General features: G+C 33.9%; 2 protein-coding genes across 2 annotated transcripts in view; one reads left to right on the top strand and one right to left on the bottom strand.

The window, feature by feature from the left end:
• The window catches only part of GALNTL6 (polypeptide N-acetylgalactosaminyltransferase like 6), a 1,222,618-nt gene that overhangs the window by 539,528 nt on the left and 663,464 nt on the right, over positions 1–19,626 (top strand). The window lies entirely within an intron of this gene.
• LOC111553911 (ubiquitin-conjugating enzyme E2 N-like) lies at positions 1,429–2,295 on the bottom strand. Its single transcript, XM_023229057.1, has 2 exons — positions 2,019–2,295; positions 1,429–1,610 (listed from the first exon to the last, which is right to left on the bottom strand). The coding sequence occupies exons 1-2, from the start codon at positions 2,293–2,295 to the stop codon at positions 1,429–1,431; spliced, it is 459 nt and encodes a 152-aa protein (XP_023084825.1).

Genomic DNA, 19,626 nt, shown 5'->3' with positions numbered 1-19,626 from the left:
TGTTTTTTAAAAATTGATATATATTCAGATGAATAAAGATTATTATAATTTGTAGTTACTACTCAAGAAGTTTTTCTTTTATCCTAGAACTTTACTGCTGAGAAATATCATAAATTATCAATAATAATAATATACAATGTGAAGAAATATACTGCATATACATTGATTTATAACATGTACCCATTATAAGCCAAAATTTTTGAGAAATACATTTTTGAGAGACTATACATTAAAAACTGGATGAAGTTGATGTTTATATTTTATTTTTATGAAAATGAGTATAGAGCCAGGCGCAGTGGCTCACGCCTGTAATCCCAGCACTTTGGGAGGCCAAGACGGGCGGATCACAAGGTCAGGAAATCGAGACCATCCTGGCTAACATGGTGAAACCCTGTGTCTACTAAAAATACAAAAAAATTAGCCGGTCATAGTGGCGGGCGCCTGAAGTCCCAGCTACTTGGGAGGCTGAGGCAGGAGAATGGCATTAACCCAGGAGGCGGAGCTTGCAGTGAGCCGAGATCACGCCACTGCACTCCAGCCTGGGCGACAGAGCGAGACTCCCATCTCAAAAAAAAAAAAAGAAAATGAGTATAGAAATTCATTTCATTAAGTGTTTTATGTTCAAGATTTTATGTAATTCCCTTCAATATTCAACACCAGAAGGAATCAGTCTAAGATCTATATTATTCTGGTGGAATTTAGTTTTTTAGTTTATTTTTATTTTCACTTATTTTTTAGAATAACAAAAAATATTTTACTCAAACATAAGATTTACAGAAGTTTCCAGACAAGCCATACAAAATGGTCACAAGCTTTTTTTGAAGGGGGGAATCTATACTTAACAGGAAAGTCACAGTGTTATTATTGAGAGCTGTGATGTTTGTTTAACTTTCCCATTCTGGTTCAAACAATCAAGTTTGTCCATCTTCACCATCTAAATAAAGTTAGACCTGGCTAGGGAACATATTCTAAAGAACTGGTTAGCTGTTTTTAACCAATGTAATTAGATCACCAAAAAAAGTGGGAAAGGAGTTCATAAATTAAAATAAAACTACCCCCCCCCTCAAAAAATAAAACAAAATAAAATGAAAAACACCCATGCCCCTGCAGCTAACCTGACAACTACCTTAATTCACAGTGCTTTACACTTAAAGCAGGATTGGGGAAATGAATAAAAGCAGAGAGGGGCCACTCCTTTTAAACGTTTCCCGACAGTCCAGATGACACTTCTGGCCGCAGCTCACACTTTACAACAGTGAATCAGGACAAGACATAGATTTGCTAATGTGCATTTAATCACCAAATGACTGAAGAAGTCTGGGCTTTTATTCTGTAATGTTTCTAAGACTGTGCCCATTAAATGCAAACCAAAAGAAAGAAGTCTTGGCAGAACAAGAGAAGTGATGCATGCTTGATGATCGGATCAATTTAAATATTATTAATGGCAGATAGCCTAGTCTCTGCTCTAGCAGTTTCTATGGCTTGGGCTTCATTGGTCTTCCACTGCTCCTCTATATAATTTGCTAATGGATCATCTGGATTGGGAGCATTTAACAAGGCCTGGATCGATAGCCGAACTGTGTGGATCTGCAGGGCTGGGGAACACTTACCTTTCTTTTTTTTTTTTTTTTTTTTTTGTCCTCCAGATTGTTTTATTTCTCACAATTATTCATAATGTCAGCAGATTAATTATTATTATTATTATTATTATTTATTTATTATAGTTTAAGTTCTAGGGTGCATGTGCATAACGTGCAGGTTTGTTACATATGTATACTTGTGCCATGTTGGTGTGCTGCACCCATCAACTCGTCAGCACCCATCAATTCATCATTTATATCAGGTATAACTCCCCAATGCAATCCCTCCCCCCTCCCCCCTCCCCATGATAGGCCCCAGTGTGTGATGTTCCCCTTCCCGAGTCCAAGTGATCTCATTGTTCAGTTCCCTCCTATGAGTGAGAACATGCGGTGTTTGGTTTTCTGTTCTTGTGATAGAAACCATCATTCTTAGGAAACCTTTCAAAATATCTAAACATATTCTCCCCAACTTGTCTACATTAGGATGATAAATTTTGGTCATGAGGTGCACTTTAGGGGCTGCCATTGGGTATTCTTCTGGAAGAAATAGTTCAAGTTTGAAGGTCCTTCCCTCAAAGGGGGAATCCCGGGGGCCGGCAATGACCACATGAAAATAATGGGTGTTGTTCTCATATGCTTCTGCTTTGATGCCAGGAACTGGTTCTGCCAGCAAACGCTGGGTTTCCTTGATGATCCTGCGGGGCAGCCCAGCCATCCTGTCAGGTCCCAAGTTGGGCCTCTGGTCTCTAACTTCTAGTTTATGTATCCTTGTTTTTAATGTACAAAGATATACACTTTAGTAGGAAAAAAAAAATGGTTGTCACTGTTTAATATGCATCAATTAACATAAGTAATCTATTTTAATGGTATTTCAGAACAACAAAGAAGAACTCTTTCCTTAAAGCTTTAAAAATGTAATTGAAATCTGAAAACATACTCCATATAATTTACCATGAAAGGGAAGAGACACTCTAATACAGTCATATTCAATTTTTTTGCTTTGTTTATTACAATAGACATTTAGAACATGTTATCCTTAATTTCAGTTGCTTTGCTGATTTTTCAGCTTGTCAGATTGTTTATTCCTTTTCCTTTAGCAATAGAATGATAATGAGAATAAATTTTGTTTTGTGTGAAAATAAATTTATTTCTATAACAGTTAAATTGAAGAGATAATCTGATAAATCTGAATGTTATTTTAACAGTTTGTGCTCCTGTCATACTTTGAACTGTGAATTTTATTCAACTGCCCTCAATCAGGCAAGCTTTATGAATTCCTGCATTTTGATGAAGGCATTGTAACAGAACAATAAAGTGAGGTAGAATAAACCTTTAAAAATTCCTGTGAAGATTATACTTATTTTTTATTATTTGTTATTTTCTGCCAGAATTTTGGACAAAGAAGTTAAGACCTGTGCTTTGGATGAAATACAAATTATTATCTCCTTTAAAGCTATTTCCATTTTTCTTTTGTAATGAAAAGCTTATTGATATATAATTCACATAGCATGAAATTGACCATATAAAGTGTACAATTCAGAGGTTTTTAGAATATTTATGGAGTTGTGCAACCATCATCACTATCCAATTGTATAATATTTTCATCATCCCCAAAAGGAACCCCACACCCAAGAGCAGTCACTCCCATTCCTCCCTACTCCCGGTTTTCTGGTAACCAGTAATCTACCTTCTGTCTCTTTGGATTTGCCTGTTCTGGAGACTTTATATAAATGGAATGATTAAATATGTAGTCTTTTGTGGCTTTCTTTTTTCCTTTATTATATTATTCTGAAGTTAGTTCATTTTGTAGCATGTATCAATATTTAATTCATTTTTATGAGCTATAACAATAATGAAATATCTTATGGCTATATCACATCTATATGTATTGATTCATCAGTTGATGGACATTTAGATTATTTCTACTTTTTGACTATTATCAACAATGCAAACATGAACATTGATGTGTCAGTGATTATAAAGACAGATATTTGTATTCCACTTGGGTATATACTTAGGAGTCAAATTGCTGCAGTGTATGGTAACTTTATGTGTAATATTTTGAGGACTGGCCAAACAGTTTTGCAAAATGACTGCTTCATTTTAAAACTAGAAATTTATGAGAATTTCCATTTTTTTCATGTTTTTATCTACAGTGGATATTTTCATTGTTTCCTTTTTTTTTTTTTTTTTTGGAGATGGAGTGTTGCTCTTGTTGCCCAGGCTGGGTGGAGTGCAGTGGCACAATCTTGGCTCACTGCAACCTCCACCTCCCGGCTTCATGCGATTCTCTTGCCTCAGCCTCCAAAGTAGGTGGGACTACAGGCCAACCACCACGCCTGGCTAATTTTTGGAGTTTTAGTAGAGACTGGGGTTTTCACCATGTTGGCAAGGCTGGTCTCAAGTTCTAGCCTCAGGTGATCCACCCACCTTGGCCTACCAAAGTGCTGGGATTACAGGTATGAGCCACCATGCCCAGCCGATATTGTCTTATTTTTTTAAGTTTTATTATTCTGTTAGGTGTGAGGTAGTATCTCATTGAGGTTTTGATTTACATTTACCTAATGAATAATGATGTTGAGCATTGTTTTATGTACTCGTCAGTCTTTTGTCTTTCTTTTTGGGAGAAATATGTACTCCAGCCTTTTGCCTGTTTTTTAGCTTGTTCTTTCATTGTTGAGTTGTAATAAATCTTAATATATTCTGAGTAAAAGTGTGTATCAAATATATAATTTGTAAGCATATTCTTCTACTGTGTGCATTGTTTTTTTCATTTCTTTATGCGTCCTTTAATACACTAATTTTAAAATTTTGATAAAGTTCAGTTTTCTAAATGTTTTTGGTGTTATGTCTAAGCAATAGTTACCTAACAAAACTTTATGAGAAGTTTCCCCTATGTTCTCTCTTCTAAAAGTTTTGTAATTTTGGCTTTTACACTTAGGCTTAAATCTACTTTAGGTTCATTTTTGCCTACTGTGTGAAGTAGAGGGTCCAAATAAATTTGTTGCCTGAAGAACATTGAAAAGACTCTTCTTTTCAACACATAATTGGGTTGAAAAGGTCATTGTGAAAAGACTATTTTCAAAAGACTCTTATTTCCCCATTAAATATTTTTGGAATTCAAATCTAAAATCAAATGATCACAAATGTAAGATATATTTCTGGATGCTCAATTCTATTCATTTGTCTGTTCTTATGTTAGTACACACTATATTATTATAGTTCTGTAATAAATCTGGTTATCAGGAAGTATGAATCTTCCAACTTTGATATTCTTTTTGTACTTTGGCTATTCTAGAGCCATTACATTCTCATATATATTTTAGGATCAGCTTGTCAATTTTTTTTAGAAAAAAGTAATTGATTTTTTTGGTAGACACTGCATTGAATCTGTGTACCACATTGGAGAGTATTGCCATCTTAACAATATTGTCTTCCAGTTCTTTTCATTTATTTAGATTTTCTATAATTTTTTCAACAAAATTTCGTAGTCTTCAGTGTACAATTGTTGAACTTTTGTTAAATTTATTTATAAGTATTTAATTGTTTTTTGTGCTATTATAAATAAAAGTATTTTCTTCATTTCATTTTTATATTTTTCATTACTAATGTATAGACATCCAATTGATTTTGGATATTGACTTTGAATTCTGCAATCTTGTTGGAATTATTAGTTCTAATTTTTGTTTGAAGTTCTCAAGATTCTCTATATACAAGAGCAGGCCATCTGTGAGTAGTCATGATTTTACCTCTTTCCAATCTGAATACTTACTTGCTTTCCTTGCCTAATTGTCCTGGCTAGAATCTATAGGACAATGCTGAATACAAAGGTGAGAGCAGACATCCTTGTCTTATTTCTGATCTAAGATGGAAAGCATGTAGTCTTTCCTGCTTAAGTGTGATATTAGCTGTGGATAATCAAGTTTAGGAAGTTCTCTGCTATTTGGTAGATGCTTTTCATCTGGTTCAGGAGTTCTATTCTTACTTCTTGAAAGCTTTTATCATGTAAGGATGATAGATTTGTCAAATGCTTTTCTAATTCTATGAAAATGCTCATGTAGTTTTTGTCCTTTATTGATATGATGTGTTATATTGATTGATTTTTGGATGTTATATCAACCTTGCATTCCTAGTGTAGTAACCACTAGGCAATGGAGTGTAAGTCATTAAAGATGGGTCTGCGTTTGGTTTGTTAGTATTTTCTTGAGGATTTTTATGTGTGTATTTATTAGAGATGTTAATGTATAGTTTTTTTCTCTTGTGATAGTTGTCTGGTTTTGGTATCAAGGTAATACATAGAATAAGTTCAAAGTTTTCCTTCCTTTTCTACTTTTTGCAAGAGTTTGTTAAAAACTGGTATTAATTAAATGTTTGATAGAGTGTATCAGTGAAGCAAGTGAAGTGAAGTAGGGTCCAAACTTTTCACTGTGGGTAGTTTTCCTAATTCCTGTTTCAGTCTCTTTACTTGTTGTAGGCCTTTCCAGATTTTTTATTTATTCTTGAGTCAGTTTTGGTAGTTTGTGTTTGTCTAAAAATTTATCCTTTTAATCTAGGTTATCTAATTTGCAAGAGCGCAATAGTTCATAGTATTCCCTCTTAATTTTTTTTTTTTAATTTCACTAAAGTCAGTAACAATGCTGCTTTTTTCATTCCTGTTTTAGTAATTTACATTTTCTCTCATTTCATCTTGTTTCATCTAGCTAAAAGTGTGGCAATTTTGTTAAACTTTTGGTTTTATTGGTTTTCTTTATTTTTTTTTTTCTACTGTCTATTCATTAATTTCCACCCTTAATGCTATTATTTCCTTCTTTCTCATTGCTTTGTGTTTAGCTTGCATTTTTACTTTTTCTAGTTTCTTTAGATTGAAGGTTAGGTTATTGATTTGAAATTCTTCTTGTTTTATACTGGCATTTACAAACATAAATTTCCCTTTACAGAATGCTTTAGCTGCATCCCCAAACATTTGTTTGTTTTATTAGAGGCAGGGCCTCACTATGTTGCTCAGCCTGACCTTGAACTCCTGGGCTCAATTGTTCCTTCTGTTTCAGCCTCTGAGTAGCTGAAATTATAGGCATGGGCCACTATGACTGGCTAAGGTTTGTTGTGTTGTGTTTTTACTTTCATTCATGTCAATTATATTGTAATTTTTCGTGTGTGTGTGTTTTACCCATTGGTTATTTAGAAGTGTGTTCTTTAATATTCATACATGTTTAAGTTTTCTAATTATTCTTCTGTTATTGATTTTTGTTTTTAATTGTATTGTGTTTGCAGAAGAGATGATGAACTGTTTAATACCTGTTAAATTTATCGAGGTATGTTTTATAGCCTAGCATATGGTTTATCAAGGCACTCATGAGTACTTGACAAGAATGTCTTAATATATTCTGCTGTGATTGCATATTCTGTAGATTATGGTTATACATGGTACCTAGTGCAGTTTAAGTCTTCTGTTTTCTTCATGATCTCCTGCCTAATTGTTCTATTCATTGTAGGAATTGCAACATTGAAATCTTCAGTGTTTATCACTGAATTGTCAATTAGTCCTTCAGTTTTCTTAGTTTTTGCTGTGTGTACTTCGAGACTTTTTCCTGGGATTCAAATGTATTTATAGTTGTTATATCTTCCTGAATAATTGGCCCTTTTTTCATTATAATCTCTATCTATCTATCTATCTATCTATCTATCTATCTATTGCTTTTATATCAGTTTTTGTTTTACAATCTATTTTTTAAAATATCAATAACAGCTCCCAGTTACTGTTTGTATAGTTTATCTCATTTTTGTCTTTTTACCGTCAACCTATTGTGTCTTTGAATCTTGTGGATGAAATATCATTGGATCATTTTTATAAAATCCATTCTTCCAAAGTCTTCCTTTTCATTGGAGTTTTACTTAATTACTTAATTGACTTTTAATGTAATTACTGGTAATATATAATTTGTACATTATTTATTTTTAACGTATCTTTTGCTTCTTTGTTCCTCTATTCTTCCATTACTGTTTTTTTTCTTGGGTTACATATACATATTTTGAAGTGTACTATTTATTACATTTATTGTTTATACACACATGCAAATACATATTTTTTTCCAAAGGTTGTAGTAGAAATTACAATTAACTTAAAACAATCTAGTTCACATCAATATCAACTAAAGTCAATATTATACAACAATTTGCTGTAAAAGAGCTTTCTTCTGTGTACTCCTGCATTGTGCTATTATTTAATCCCAAATTGTATCTTTATTCATTATATAAGCTGAAAAACACAGTTTTATAATTATAGCTTTATTCAATGCCTTTTAAATCAGATAGAAGAAAAAAATTACAAAAATACAAAATACAAAATTTAATACAAATATGAAAATTAATAATAATTTTTATATTTACCTATTCCCTTAATCAATTCAGACCGCTATAACAAAAATACATAGACTGAGTGGCCTAAAGAGCATACATATTTTTTCACTGTTCTGGAGTCTGGAAAATCCAAGATCAAAGTACTGGCGGATCTGATGTCTGGTAAAGACACTTTCTCTGGTTTTAAGATGACCGTCTTCTCATTATACCCTCACATGGCAGAGGGCAGAAAGGCAGGAAGCAAGCTCTCTCTTGTCTCTTCATAAGAATATTGTTATAATCATTCTTCAGAGAGACGGAATGATTATAACAATCATTATAACCTGATTATAACAGGGAAAGGGAGAGAGAGAAAGAGAGAGACAGGTGAGAAGGGATTTATTAGGGCAATTCTCTCACTCAATTATGGAGATTGAGAAGTTCCATGATAAGCTGCAAGCTGGAGAACCAGAGAAGTAAGCATTATGGCTCAGCCTAAGTCTGAAAGCCTCAGAACCAGGGAAGCCAATGGAGTAACTCAACTGCTAGTTCAAGTTTCAGAGTCCAAAGGCTGGAGAATCTGGAGTTCTGACATCCACAGACAGGAGAAGCATGTCCCATTTCCAGAAGAGGGAAAAAAATTTACCCTCTGCTTTTTCATTATAATCTTGCTCCCAGCCAATTGGATAGTTTCTACCCGCATTGAAGGCAGATCTTCAGCACTCAACCTACCAACTCAAAGGACAGTCTACTCCAGAAATACCCTCATAGGTACACCTGGAGAAGCCCAATCATTCTAATCAAATGCCAAACCATCTGAGTTTCCTTTTCAGCAGAGGAGAGATAGGCTCAAAGCCTACTGAAGCATTAAGAATAATTAATGTTTTACCAGCTATCTGTGTATACTTTAATCCAGTCAAGTTGACAGACAAAGTTGATTATCACAGGTACTAATACCATCCCGAGGGCCCCACCCTCATAATATTATTATCTCCCGAAAGGTCCACCACCAAATACCATTCCACGGGAGTATGGTTTCAACACAGAATTTGGAGCAGAGTGTACACAAACATGTACTTCATACCACCTATGTAGTAATCTTTAATAATAGTCCCTTTTATTTCTTCCTGTGAAGGCACGTTTTTATCTATTGTCTTTTCATTTTAACCTAAAGTTTCTTTCTTTGGTATTTTCTGTAGTACAGATATGCCAGGAATGAAATCACTAAGTTTTTGTTTATTTGAGAATATTTTATTTTTGCTTTCATTTTTGAAAAATTGATTTTCTGAATATAAACTTTTTGGTTGACTTTATTTTCTTCTTATACTTTGAATATGATACTACCTCCTGGACTCTGTCCTTTTGGATTAGAAGTCAGCTGTTAATCTTATTGAAGATACCTTATACCCAATAAGTCATTTTCTCTTGCTGCTTTTTATCTTCTTTTTTTGTCTTTACCTTTGACAGTTTGTATATGATTTGTCTAAATGTGACTCTTTCAGCTTTTCTTACTTATAATTCACTGAGTTTCTTTTTATATGTAGATTGATTTTTTAATCAAATTTAGGATATATTGGTAATTATTTCTTCAAATCCTCTTTAAGCAGTCCATGATCTTGTCCCCTTTCTCTTCACCTTCTTCTGCCAAGTCTACATTTCCTTCAGTTTTTATAAACTAAAATGTTCTTCCTATTACTGAACATTGTTTTAGCTATCCTCCCTCTGTTTTTTTGCTCATGCTGTATCCTCATTCTGTGACATTTTCAAACAACTTCTATTTGTTCTTCAAACTTCATCTTTACTGTAAACATTACTTTCCTCTCAAATACATTTTCACTCCACAATCTAATACAAATGTACTTCTTTTAAAGCAGTCATACCTTTCATCACAAAGTATAGTTATTCATTTGCATGTTGAATACGATCAAAATAGGCAGGATTTTTATGTCCCCTGTGTTTTACTTCTCCTAAAAAATCTAAGTTTTACTTTATTATCACCATTTTTAACAGATAAATCCTATTTTAACATCCCAATATAGTACTTAGCCACAGTTTTGCTTGTTCCAGAGCTCATGAGCTCAGCCACTTGGCTCTAAGATTCATGAATACAGTAGGAGAGTTTAATGTAGATGGAGCATCTGTCTGCTGTTGTTCTATTTGTTCATTTGTTTTAGAAATACCATATATTGGTCAATTTAAAATCATAGAACGCAATGCTCTATTGCTTTGAATATTTGAATCAATTCTAGTTGTCACTTCAAAGTTGCTAATCTTCATTTTGGTGGTTCTTTTAGTGTAAGATAAAGTTTAGATATATGAGCCACAGAAAGTATTTTTGTGCAAGAATAAAGACATTTATTAGGAAAGTTATTTAGAAACTTACATTAACCTTGGTAAGATATTTACTTCAACATCCAAGAGACGTTACATATTCAAACGGAGGTCTTTTCAAATGAAACCTAGCTTATTTCACTGAGATTTGGCATTAGCATTTTATCTGCTTCAACTAAATTGTAATTTGCTGTATTAGTGTATCCGTTCCCCATTAGAGTACTTTCTGGAATTCATGTTCATCTGTTAAAAGAGATGCCTTTGTCCTAGTACTAAAATCATAATGTTGATGAGAAAAAAATTTGAGGAAATAACCTGCCTCCTATGTAGGATATCTAATTTTATGCACACTATACTTAGTGTTAGCAACCTGCTTCGGGGGGTAGTGGGTAGCATTCTTACATGACATACCCACCTAAAAACTGAAATCATGATCTATATTATTAGTTATTTAAAAATAAGCAGCCAGAAAAGCTGTGCTATATCTATATATCTATATATATTTTTTTGGTGAACTTTATTTTCTTGTTTTTTTTTTTTCCAATTCCTAATATTTCTAATAGTTTACAGTTAGTTTTTAAAAATCCTCCAAATTTAAAATTTAGAAATGTATCATTATATGTTTTTATTAGACAAGACATAATTTCAGGAACTATGACCTACATTTTAGTTTTGTTCACATGAAATTCTTTAGGATTGTATGGAATAAGACATCTCTACCTACTTCATATTTTAATACATATTTGAAAATTTTTCTGACACATTTAGTAATAAAAGTTAATGTATTAAATGTTTCCCAACTAGGATAAAATTTATTAACTATGTCTAATTCAAAATGTTTTAAAAATAACAGCAGAAAAAAAGAGAGAGAGAAAAGGAAAGATATAATTAGATTAGAAATCATTGATGTAGAAAATAAGTACTCAGTGGTGCATTTTAACAAATCAGTAATTTTCTTCCTTCAAAAGATTAATGAATGGTCAAATTCTTCCAAGATCTATTGCAGAAATTATGGGAATGCATATTTATTAAAAGGGTAGAAATTAAGTAGTGAATATAAATAAAAGTTAAGTTGAAAATTGTAATAAGTTCTGTTTATATAGCAATTGAAATAAAATGAGTAGATACATACAACACATAAGGTAATGCTAAAATCCAACCTCAGTATATTGACTGCATATGAGGAAGGTAGGAGGTAAATAAAATCATAGAGAACTACATGACTTCAGTCTTCAGCTTTATGTTAAGTTTTATTTCTTAATCAATAAAAAAAGTTATGTAAAACAAATATGACTTACATAACAGTATTTGACAAACCCAGATAGTGGATAGATAGCTTTTTATATGCTTAATATTTTCTCACTATAATATATCAAATTAGTTGAGTAAAGGGCTGCTGGAAGACAATAAAACTACCTTAGTTTAGAAATACCTATTACTAAAAAAGAAAATTCCTTTAGTTCATGATTTAAAAAAATAACACTTGCTAGTTTTTCTTTAAAAAAAAAAAATTATAGTTTTATGTTTCCATTTGACCATTTGAATTTAATTTAGTGACAGATCCACACTGTATGACAAGATTGCTTGGAAGTGATGAATGATCTACTTTCTCACTCTTGTGTTGTAGTTGAATGCAAAAAACTGTCAATGGAACAATTTCTGCAATTTTAATTTTATTTATTTCTTATTATTTAGATTTCCTTTAGCAAAATAAAAGTCACTACCTTTTTAACCCAAAGAAAATAACATGAAATATTTTAGGGGCCTGTCGTTTAATATTTTAAAAATTGATTTATTTTTCAAACATTGCAATCTAATAGCTATGTTTGCAATTGATGCATTTAACATACTCTTGGGTGATCATGTATTGTTTAGGAAATAAAGCCACTATGGACTATTTAAAATTTGATTAACAGAACAAAAGCCATGTTACAGTAATGCTCCCGTACTCATGCTTGTGCTCTCTGCAGTTTGAGTTACCCACAGTCATTGGCAGTCTGAAAATATTAAATGGAAAATTTCAGAAATAAACAATTCATAAATTTTAAATTATGTACCACTCTGAGTAGTGTGATAAAATCTCACAACTACCTGCTCAGTCCTACCCAGGATATGAATCATCCCTTTGTCCAGCACGTCTATGCAGCGTGTGCTACCTGCCCAATAGCCACTTAGTAGTCATCTCAGTTATCAGTTAGAAAAGCACAGTTTATACAAATTCGGTGCTATCTATGGTTTTGGATATCCACTGGGGGTCTTGATACATATCTCTCCTGGATAAGGGGGGCTACTGTATTTCTGGAAATAATAAGTGTAATTATGACTTAAAATGCGATGTTTTGTTCAAATGAGATGCATAAAGCAAAAAGGCTTAATTAGTAGTGTTAAATTTAAACACAGAGTAAGATAAAAATGCAAAAAGACTTTACACTGAGGCTCCTAGGAGCTTTGATTACAAACAGGGCATGTAAATCAGAAATGTTGGCATTCCTAAACAAGTCATACAGTGAGTTAAAGCACCCTTATGAAAAAAAAGAATAGAGAAGAAGAGTGGTTAATTGTGTTAAAAACAAGTCAATATTATGTATATTTTAAACGAGTTAAATTACTTCAGTGTTAAAAACTAATTTATAGACTAGGTAAATGAGAACCATCATCTTCAAATTTCAGTAAGCTCAATATCATTGTGGATGTGGGCAACTGTCTTGGTCCATTTGTGCTGCTATAACAAAATATGATAGACTGAATAATTTATAAGGAATATAAACTTATTCCTCACAGTTCTGAAGGCAGGAAAGTCCAGGATCTAGGTGGCAGCATGTTTGCTGTCTGATGAGGGTCTGGTCTCTGCTTTCAAGACAGTTCCTTGAAGAGCATCTGTGAGAGGAGAGGAATGCTGTGTCCTCACCTTGCAGAAAGAAGAAGAGCAAGAGGGATGAACACTGTGAGAAGCCACTTCTGTTCTTTTTCTTTTTCTTTTTAATAGAGATGGGGTCTTGCTCTTTTGCCCAGAGCTGAAAGTCTGTGTCGTGATCATAACTCCCTGCTGCCTTGAACTCTTGGGCTAAAGCAATCCTCTCACCTCAGCCTCTGCAGGAGCTGATATTACAGGTGTGAGCCGCTGTGCCTGGCTCAGAAGCCTCCTTCATAAGGGCTTTAGTCTCATTCACAAGTGGAGGAGGCTTTATGACTTGATTACCTCTTAAAGGCAGGCCCCTGTTAATACCATCAAATTGGCCATGACATTTTAACATCTGAATTTTGGAGGGATACATTCAAACCATAGCAGCAACTAAGAAGCTTCTGGTGACACTGGGAATGTTTGTAAGATGACAAACATAATTTCTAAACAACTGATCTCTTACTACTGCTTGTTTGTGAACTTTCTTTTGCCAAACACATAGAATGGATTTTGTACTGACTCATCAGATAATGCACATTGCCTATTATTAGACAGAGGGAATATGTAATGATTTCAAGAATTTCACTTTATAGAGCCTTAAAGGAACAAAAATAAGTTCCTTTTCCAATTGATTTCCAATATTGATTGAAAGGACACACTAATGAGTAAAATAAGATAATGCTAATCAACTTTTTATCTCAAAAAACTTTAAATAGTTTTATATTTATTTATTTATTTATTTATTTATTTATTTATTTATTTATTTATTTTGAGATGGAGCTTTGCTCTGTTGCCCAGGCTGGAATGCAGTGGCGTGATCTCGGTTCACTGCAAACTGTACCTCCTGGGTTCAAGCGATTCTCCTGCCTCAGCCTCCCAAGTAGCCGAGATTACAGGCGCATGCCACCACACCCAGCTAATTTTCATATTTTTACTGGAGACAGAGTGTCACCGTATTGGTCAGGCTGGTCTCAAACTCCTGAGCTCAGGTGTTCTGCTCGCTTGGGCTTCCCAAAGTGCTGGGATTACAGACATGAGCCAGCACAGCCGACCTAAATAGTTATTTTAATTAACAATTGTTCTTTACACATACCAGAAATTTTAGAAACATTCTCATTACACTATCAAGACAAATTAAGCTTTGAAAAAATATAAAATGTTAGATCTTCAGTTTCTCTTAGAGAAGTAAAAACTTCTCTCAAAAGTATTTAAAGTATTTCTTATTCATTTTTTTTTTTTTTTTTAATATAGAGCAGTTGCGCTCTGTGGCCTCAAGGGATCCTCCTTCCTCTGTCTCCCAAAGTACTGGGATTGTAGGTACAAGCCACCATTCCTGGCCGATTTACAGTATTTAAAGAAAGAGTTGCTCTGGCTTAAAGTTTTTCTTGGAGAGAAAAACATATCTGCCTAATGAACAAATTTGTATAAAACATCTGTGTTTCTTGCTCTTGCAGATACGAAATAATACACTAAAAATTGTCTGGTTCTGGTGTCAGGTTTTGTGGATTTGAATCTCTACTGCTTAGCTTACTGAGTTTTTGACTTTTGAGAAGGGGACCAAGTTCTCTCCACCTTTGTTTTCCCATACATCAAATGAGGATGACTATTTATCAGGGGTCCATGACTCCCAGGCTGCAGACTTGAACCAGTCGGAGCCCTGTTAAGAAACTGGGACACAATAAACATACTTGTGCATATGTCTTTATAGCAGGATGATTTATAATCCTTTGGGTATATACCCAGTAATGGGATGGCTGGGTCAAATGGTATTTCTAGTTCTAGATCCTTGAGGAACTGCCACACTGTCTTCCACAATGGTTGAACTAGTTTACAGTCCCACTAATAGTATAAAAGTGTTCCTATTTCTCCACATGCTCTCCAGCACCTGTTTTTTCCAGACTTTTTGATGATCACCATTCTAACTGGTGTGAGATGGTATCTCACTGTGGTTTTGATTTGCATTTCTCTGATGGCCAGTGATGATGAGCAGTTTTTCATGTGTCTATTGGCTGCATAAATGTCTTCCTCTGAGAAGTGTCTGTTCATATCCTTCATCCACTTTTTGATGGGGTTGTTTTTTTCTTGTAAATTTGTTTCAGTTCTTTGTAGATTCTATTGTGGCACTATTCACAATAGCAAAGACTAGGAACAAACCCAAATGTTGATCAATGATAGACTGTATTAAGAAGATGTGGCACATATACACCATGGAATACTATGCAGCCATAAAAAAGGATGAGTTCATGTCCTTTGCAGGGACATGGATGAAGCTGGAAACCATCACTCTCAGCAAATTATCGCAAGGACAAAAAACCAAACACCGCATGTTCTCACTCATAGGTGGGAATTGAACCATGAGAACACTTGCACACAGGAAAGGGAACATCACACACCGGGGCCTGTCTTGGGGTGGGGGGAGGAGGGAGGGATATTGTTAGGAGATATACCTAATGTAAATGACAAGTTAATGGGTGCAGCACACCAACATGGCACATGTATACATATGTAACAAAACTGCACGTTATGCACATGTACCCCAGAACTTAAAGTATAATAAAAAAAAAAAAAAGAAAGAAAGAAACCGGGACACACAGCAGGATGTGAGTGGCAGGCCAGCAAGCATTACTGCCTGAGCTCCACCTCCTGTTAGATGAGTGGTGGCATCAGATTATCACTGGAGCATGAGCTCTATTGTGAACTGCGCATGCCGGGGATCTAGGTTGAGCCTTCCTTATGAGACTCTAACTAATGCCTGATGATCTGAGGTGGAACAGTTTCATCCCCAAACCATCCCCCTCCCCTGGTAGAAAAATTGTCTTCCATGAAACCGATCTCTGGTGCCAAAAAGGGGGCCGCTGCAGTATATGAACACAGCAGAGGGGACTATGATAACTTTTAATAGAACATGTGAGTGTCTGTCCTTTAGGAGAAAACACTTGAGAAAAATGAGAATAAGGTAAGCACCTCTAGGAACTGGGCAACATCACCCCTCCACATATCTGTCCACGGTTGTCACAAAGTGCTTCCTCTACTTCTTTTCCATGTAGCTCTCAAGCTTCTCTGCAGCTCTAGCGTAACTATCTTCAGGCCGAATTTGCCATTAAACAAAACAAAGAGACAACAGAGACTCCAACCACTCTGAGTAGCAGATTATTAACTTAAGTTTCATGTTCAGGGAACATCACAGGTGTTCATTAATGACACATTAAATGATGAAGCTTAACGTCTCTTTTAAAAATCTCATCTTTTGCTTAATTGAACATTTCTAATATGTAAAATCTTTATATAGCATACAAAAATATTTTGAGAGTGCAAATGACATATTTTTGTCTTCAAGATTTCCCTGTGACAGCCCCACCAGTGATCCTGTTATGTTCAATTAAACGTGGTAATGAGTATCTGACTACTGGGCTTTATGTAACTGCTTTCATTACATGCTTTATTTTTACTTCTGTAATGTCTTAATTATTCAAATTGTATTTTAATGCTAATTTATTCAGATTTCTGCTGAGAATTCAAAAAATGGTGTCGATTTTATTTTATATTTATGTTCAATTTTTGCTGGAATTTTAACTCAGTCACTCACATTGAAGGTTTAACTAAATTGATAAATGGAATATATATTATTCCCACTATTTATTATAACTAAAGAAACCATACCTAAAAGTTTAATAAAACATTGTGTTAAATTAAAGAGATGTAGATAGTTGATTGTTCATGGCTAATATTATTTTAAAACCTGGTACACAGGTAATCTGGCTTTTATAAGCCTATAAAACTTGTAAATTTTGATGAGTTTCTTTACACCACAACTTTATAATTACTAATTATAATTACTTTATACTTGCTAATTTAAACTAATTACTATATAATAATTAGCTAACATTAAACTTTCTGTTTCTATATTTGTCTCTTTATTGAAAAGCATTTTTAAACATATAACGAAAGTGAATTATAACCATAAAAATTGTTATTTTTATTCACGTATTATAATGTGAGAGCCATGGAGTTTCTTTGATGTAACACGTATGTGTTCCCAACTTCATCAAAAAAGTCATATATATACAGAAATTAGCAGTAGGCCTGCAATTTATTTTCTTTTTTTTTTTTTTTTTTGAGATGGAATTTTGGTCTTGTTACCCAGGCTGGAGTGCAGTGGCGCAATTTCGGGTCTCTGCAACCTCCTCCTCCCGGGTTCAAGCGATTCTCCTGCCTCATCCTCCTGAGTAGCTGGGGCTACAGACACACACCACCATGCCCGGCAATTTTTTTATTTTTAGTAGAGATGGGGTTTCACAACGTTGGCCAGGCTAGTCTCGAACTCCTGACCTCAGATGATCCACCTGCCTCAGCCTCTGAAAGTACTGGAATTACAGGCATGAGCCACCACGCCCGGCCCTTCTTTTATCGTTTGGGAAAGAAGAAAGTTGAGGCAGTTACATTTTCTTCTAGTAGCTGACACCACTCCTGACAAGCAGATATTTACTAACAGAGAGCTCTTGTTTATAAAGTGATTTTAACATGATGTATTTGGTCTGTTTTAGCTGTTTCTATACTACCTGCCACACAGAAATCGCAGCAATTACTATCATTTATATTAAGTTATACTCATTAGCTGTGCTTCAGATATCTTCTGTTACTTTATCAGAAGGTGCTAGGATGAACAGCAGTTTCTTTTTATGTTTTCAATCTGTGTTATCAGGATTATCGATACTACAAAGCATCTGACAAGAGAATCTCCCCTAAATTGTAAATTGACAAGCTTTTGCTAGCTTTCGAAGCATTCTATATTTATAAATTAATTGTTAATCAACTTATGTCCAAAGAGGCCATCATCACCATTCCTTAGTCACGAGTTACACCCATGAGTCTATATGTTTCTGTAATGTAAAGTTTCATACAATAGTCATATTGCATAAACATGCATTGTAGCTTTAAAAAAATCATTACTTTTGTATTCATGGATATTTACAAATAATGTGTGCAAAGACTGAAAAAATATAATTTCGTTTTATTTATCAGGGTCAAACAAAAGTTGCAAATCTCTGCTTTTTGTGTGTTTTCATTTTTTATTTTAATCAGAATTCTTTGGACAACCATTAATATTATATTTTTATTGTTACCTTGTGACCTTTAGTCTATCTTCTTATTGCCAATATACAATGATTTTCCCTTGAATATATTAGAGTTAATGGCACAGGAGTATATAACACGTTTAGATGTTTTTCCTAAAATAAAATATATGAGATATCAGACCTGTAATGAAAGGATTGACCATGTATATTGTGTAACCTATAGAAGTCTGACTTAATGTAGTTCAATAAAGAAAAAGAATAATCCCTGAACTCCAATTTCCCAAGATAATTATTGATACAAGAGGTGAAATATTACAAATATAAAGAAGAGTAAATAGCAAAGGTTTTTAATATAGGCAAAAATTAGTTTCAAAAATTTAAACATGAATATAATTTTAGTGGAAATCAACCGGCAACATTAATTAATTAATTAATGTATAATTAATATACAACCTGATGCAGCCTCCCTGAGGAGAAAAATGAGTCTCTAAACCTTTGGAATTTGCTGCTTCATTCTCTGACTTCATGCATAATTAAACCAACGGAAGTCTGTTAAATCATCGTGTACAGAAGCAGTAAGTGGCTAAATCATCCTGGTGCTCCTCCCACCATTCTGTTATAAAAGTCATGAAAACACTCCAGCATACCCACATTTTGTCAACTTCAGAAAAGACTCCTGCCCTGTTAACCAAAAGCTGTGTATCTCAAATACGTATATTTTTTCTTGTAATAACTATAAAACACTGTCATCATTTTCTTCTTTCTCCTTGACCTGAGCCCTTCCTCAGGCAGTTTGCGTTTAAAAGTGTCTGACCTAAGTGTTACTCTTCATATTGCCAGGAAACCGCCTTCTTCTGATCTAAAGCCTGTGTAGCTGCAATTGCTATTTTCTTTTTTTAAGTCTAAGCCTTTATATTCTACGTGTTTTGATTTACCATAGTTCTCACTGCAGCAAAGACATTTAACGTGAGATCTACTATTTATTTTTGAGTTGATAGCGTTTTTCATGGCAAGAAAAAAATCTCAGCAACCCATAGCTGTAGCTTCCAATATTGTTTATAGAAGTGCAAACCAAATGAGGTGTTTCTGAAAATAAGAGATGGTTTCCATTCAGTGCCCAAACTCAATGATATTTTTCTCCTTACTTAAGAACAGTCCTCAATAAAATCACTCGCCTGTACAGTTATGTTTGTGACATCTTTGATTACAACCATAGCTCGGTTTCAACAAACTTGCAGTCCTAACTTCTAGGATATGTGAGGTTTGTTGATGGAGATATATTGTCAGGGCTTGTGTTAAAAAAACAGAAACTATTCAGAGAATTGCATGGATGTCACTTTATTGTTATGTGATTATCAGTATGTTCTGATTAAAAGACAATTTTAATTTTGCACATTTTATT

Source organism: Piliocolobus tephrosceles, chromosome 3, assembly GCF_002776525.5.
Source record: "Piliocolobus tephrosceles isolate RC106 chromosome 3, ASM277652v3, whole genome shotgun sequence".
In the NCBI taxonomy this organism is placed as follows: Eukaryota; Metazoa; Chordata; class Mammalia; order Primates; family Cercopithecidae; genus Piliocolobus; species Piliocolobus tephrosceles.
This window is presented reverse-complemented; position numbering and strand designations above follow the sequence as displayed.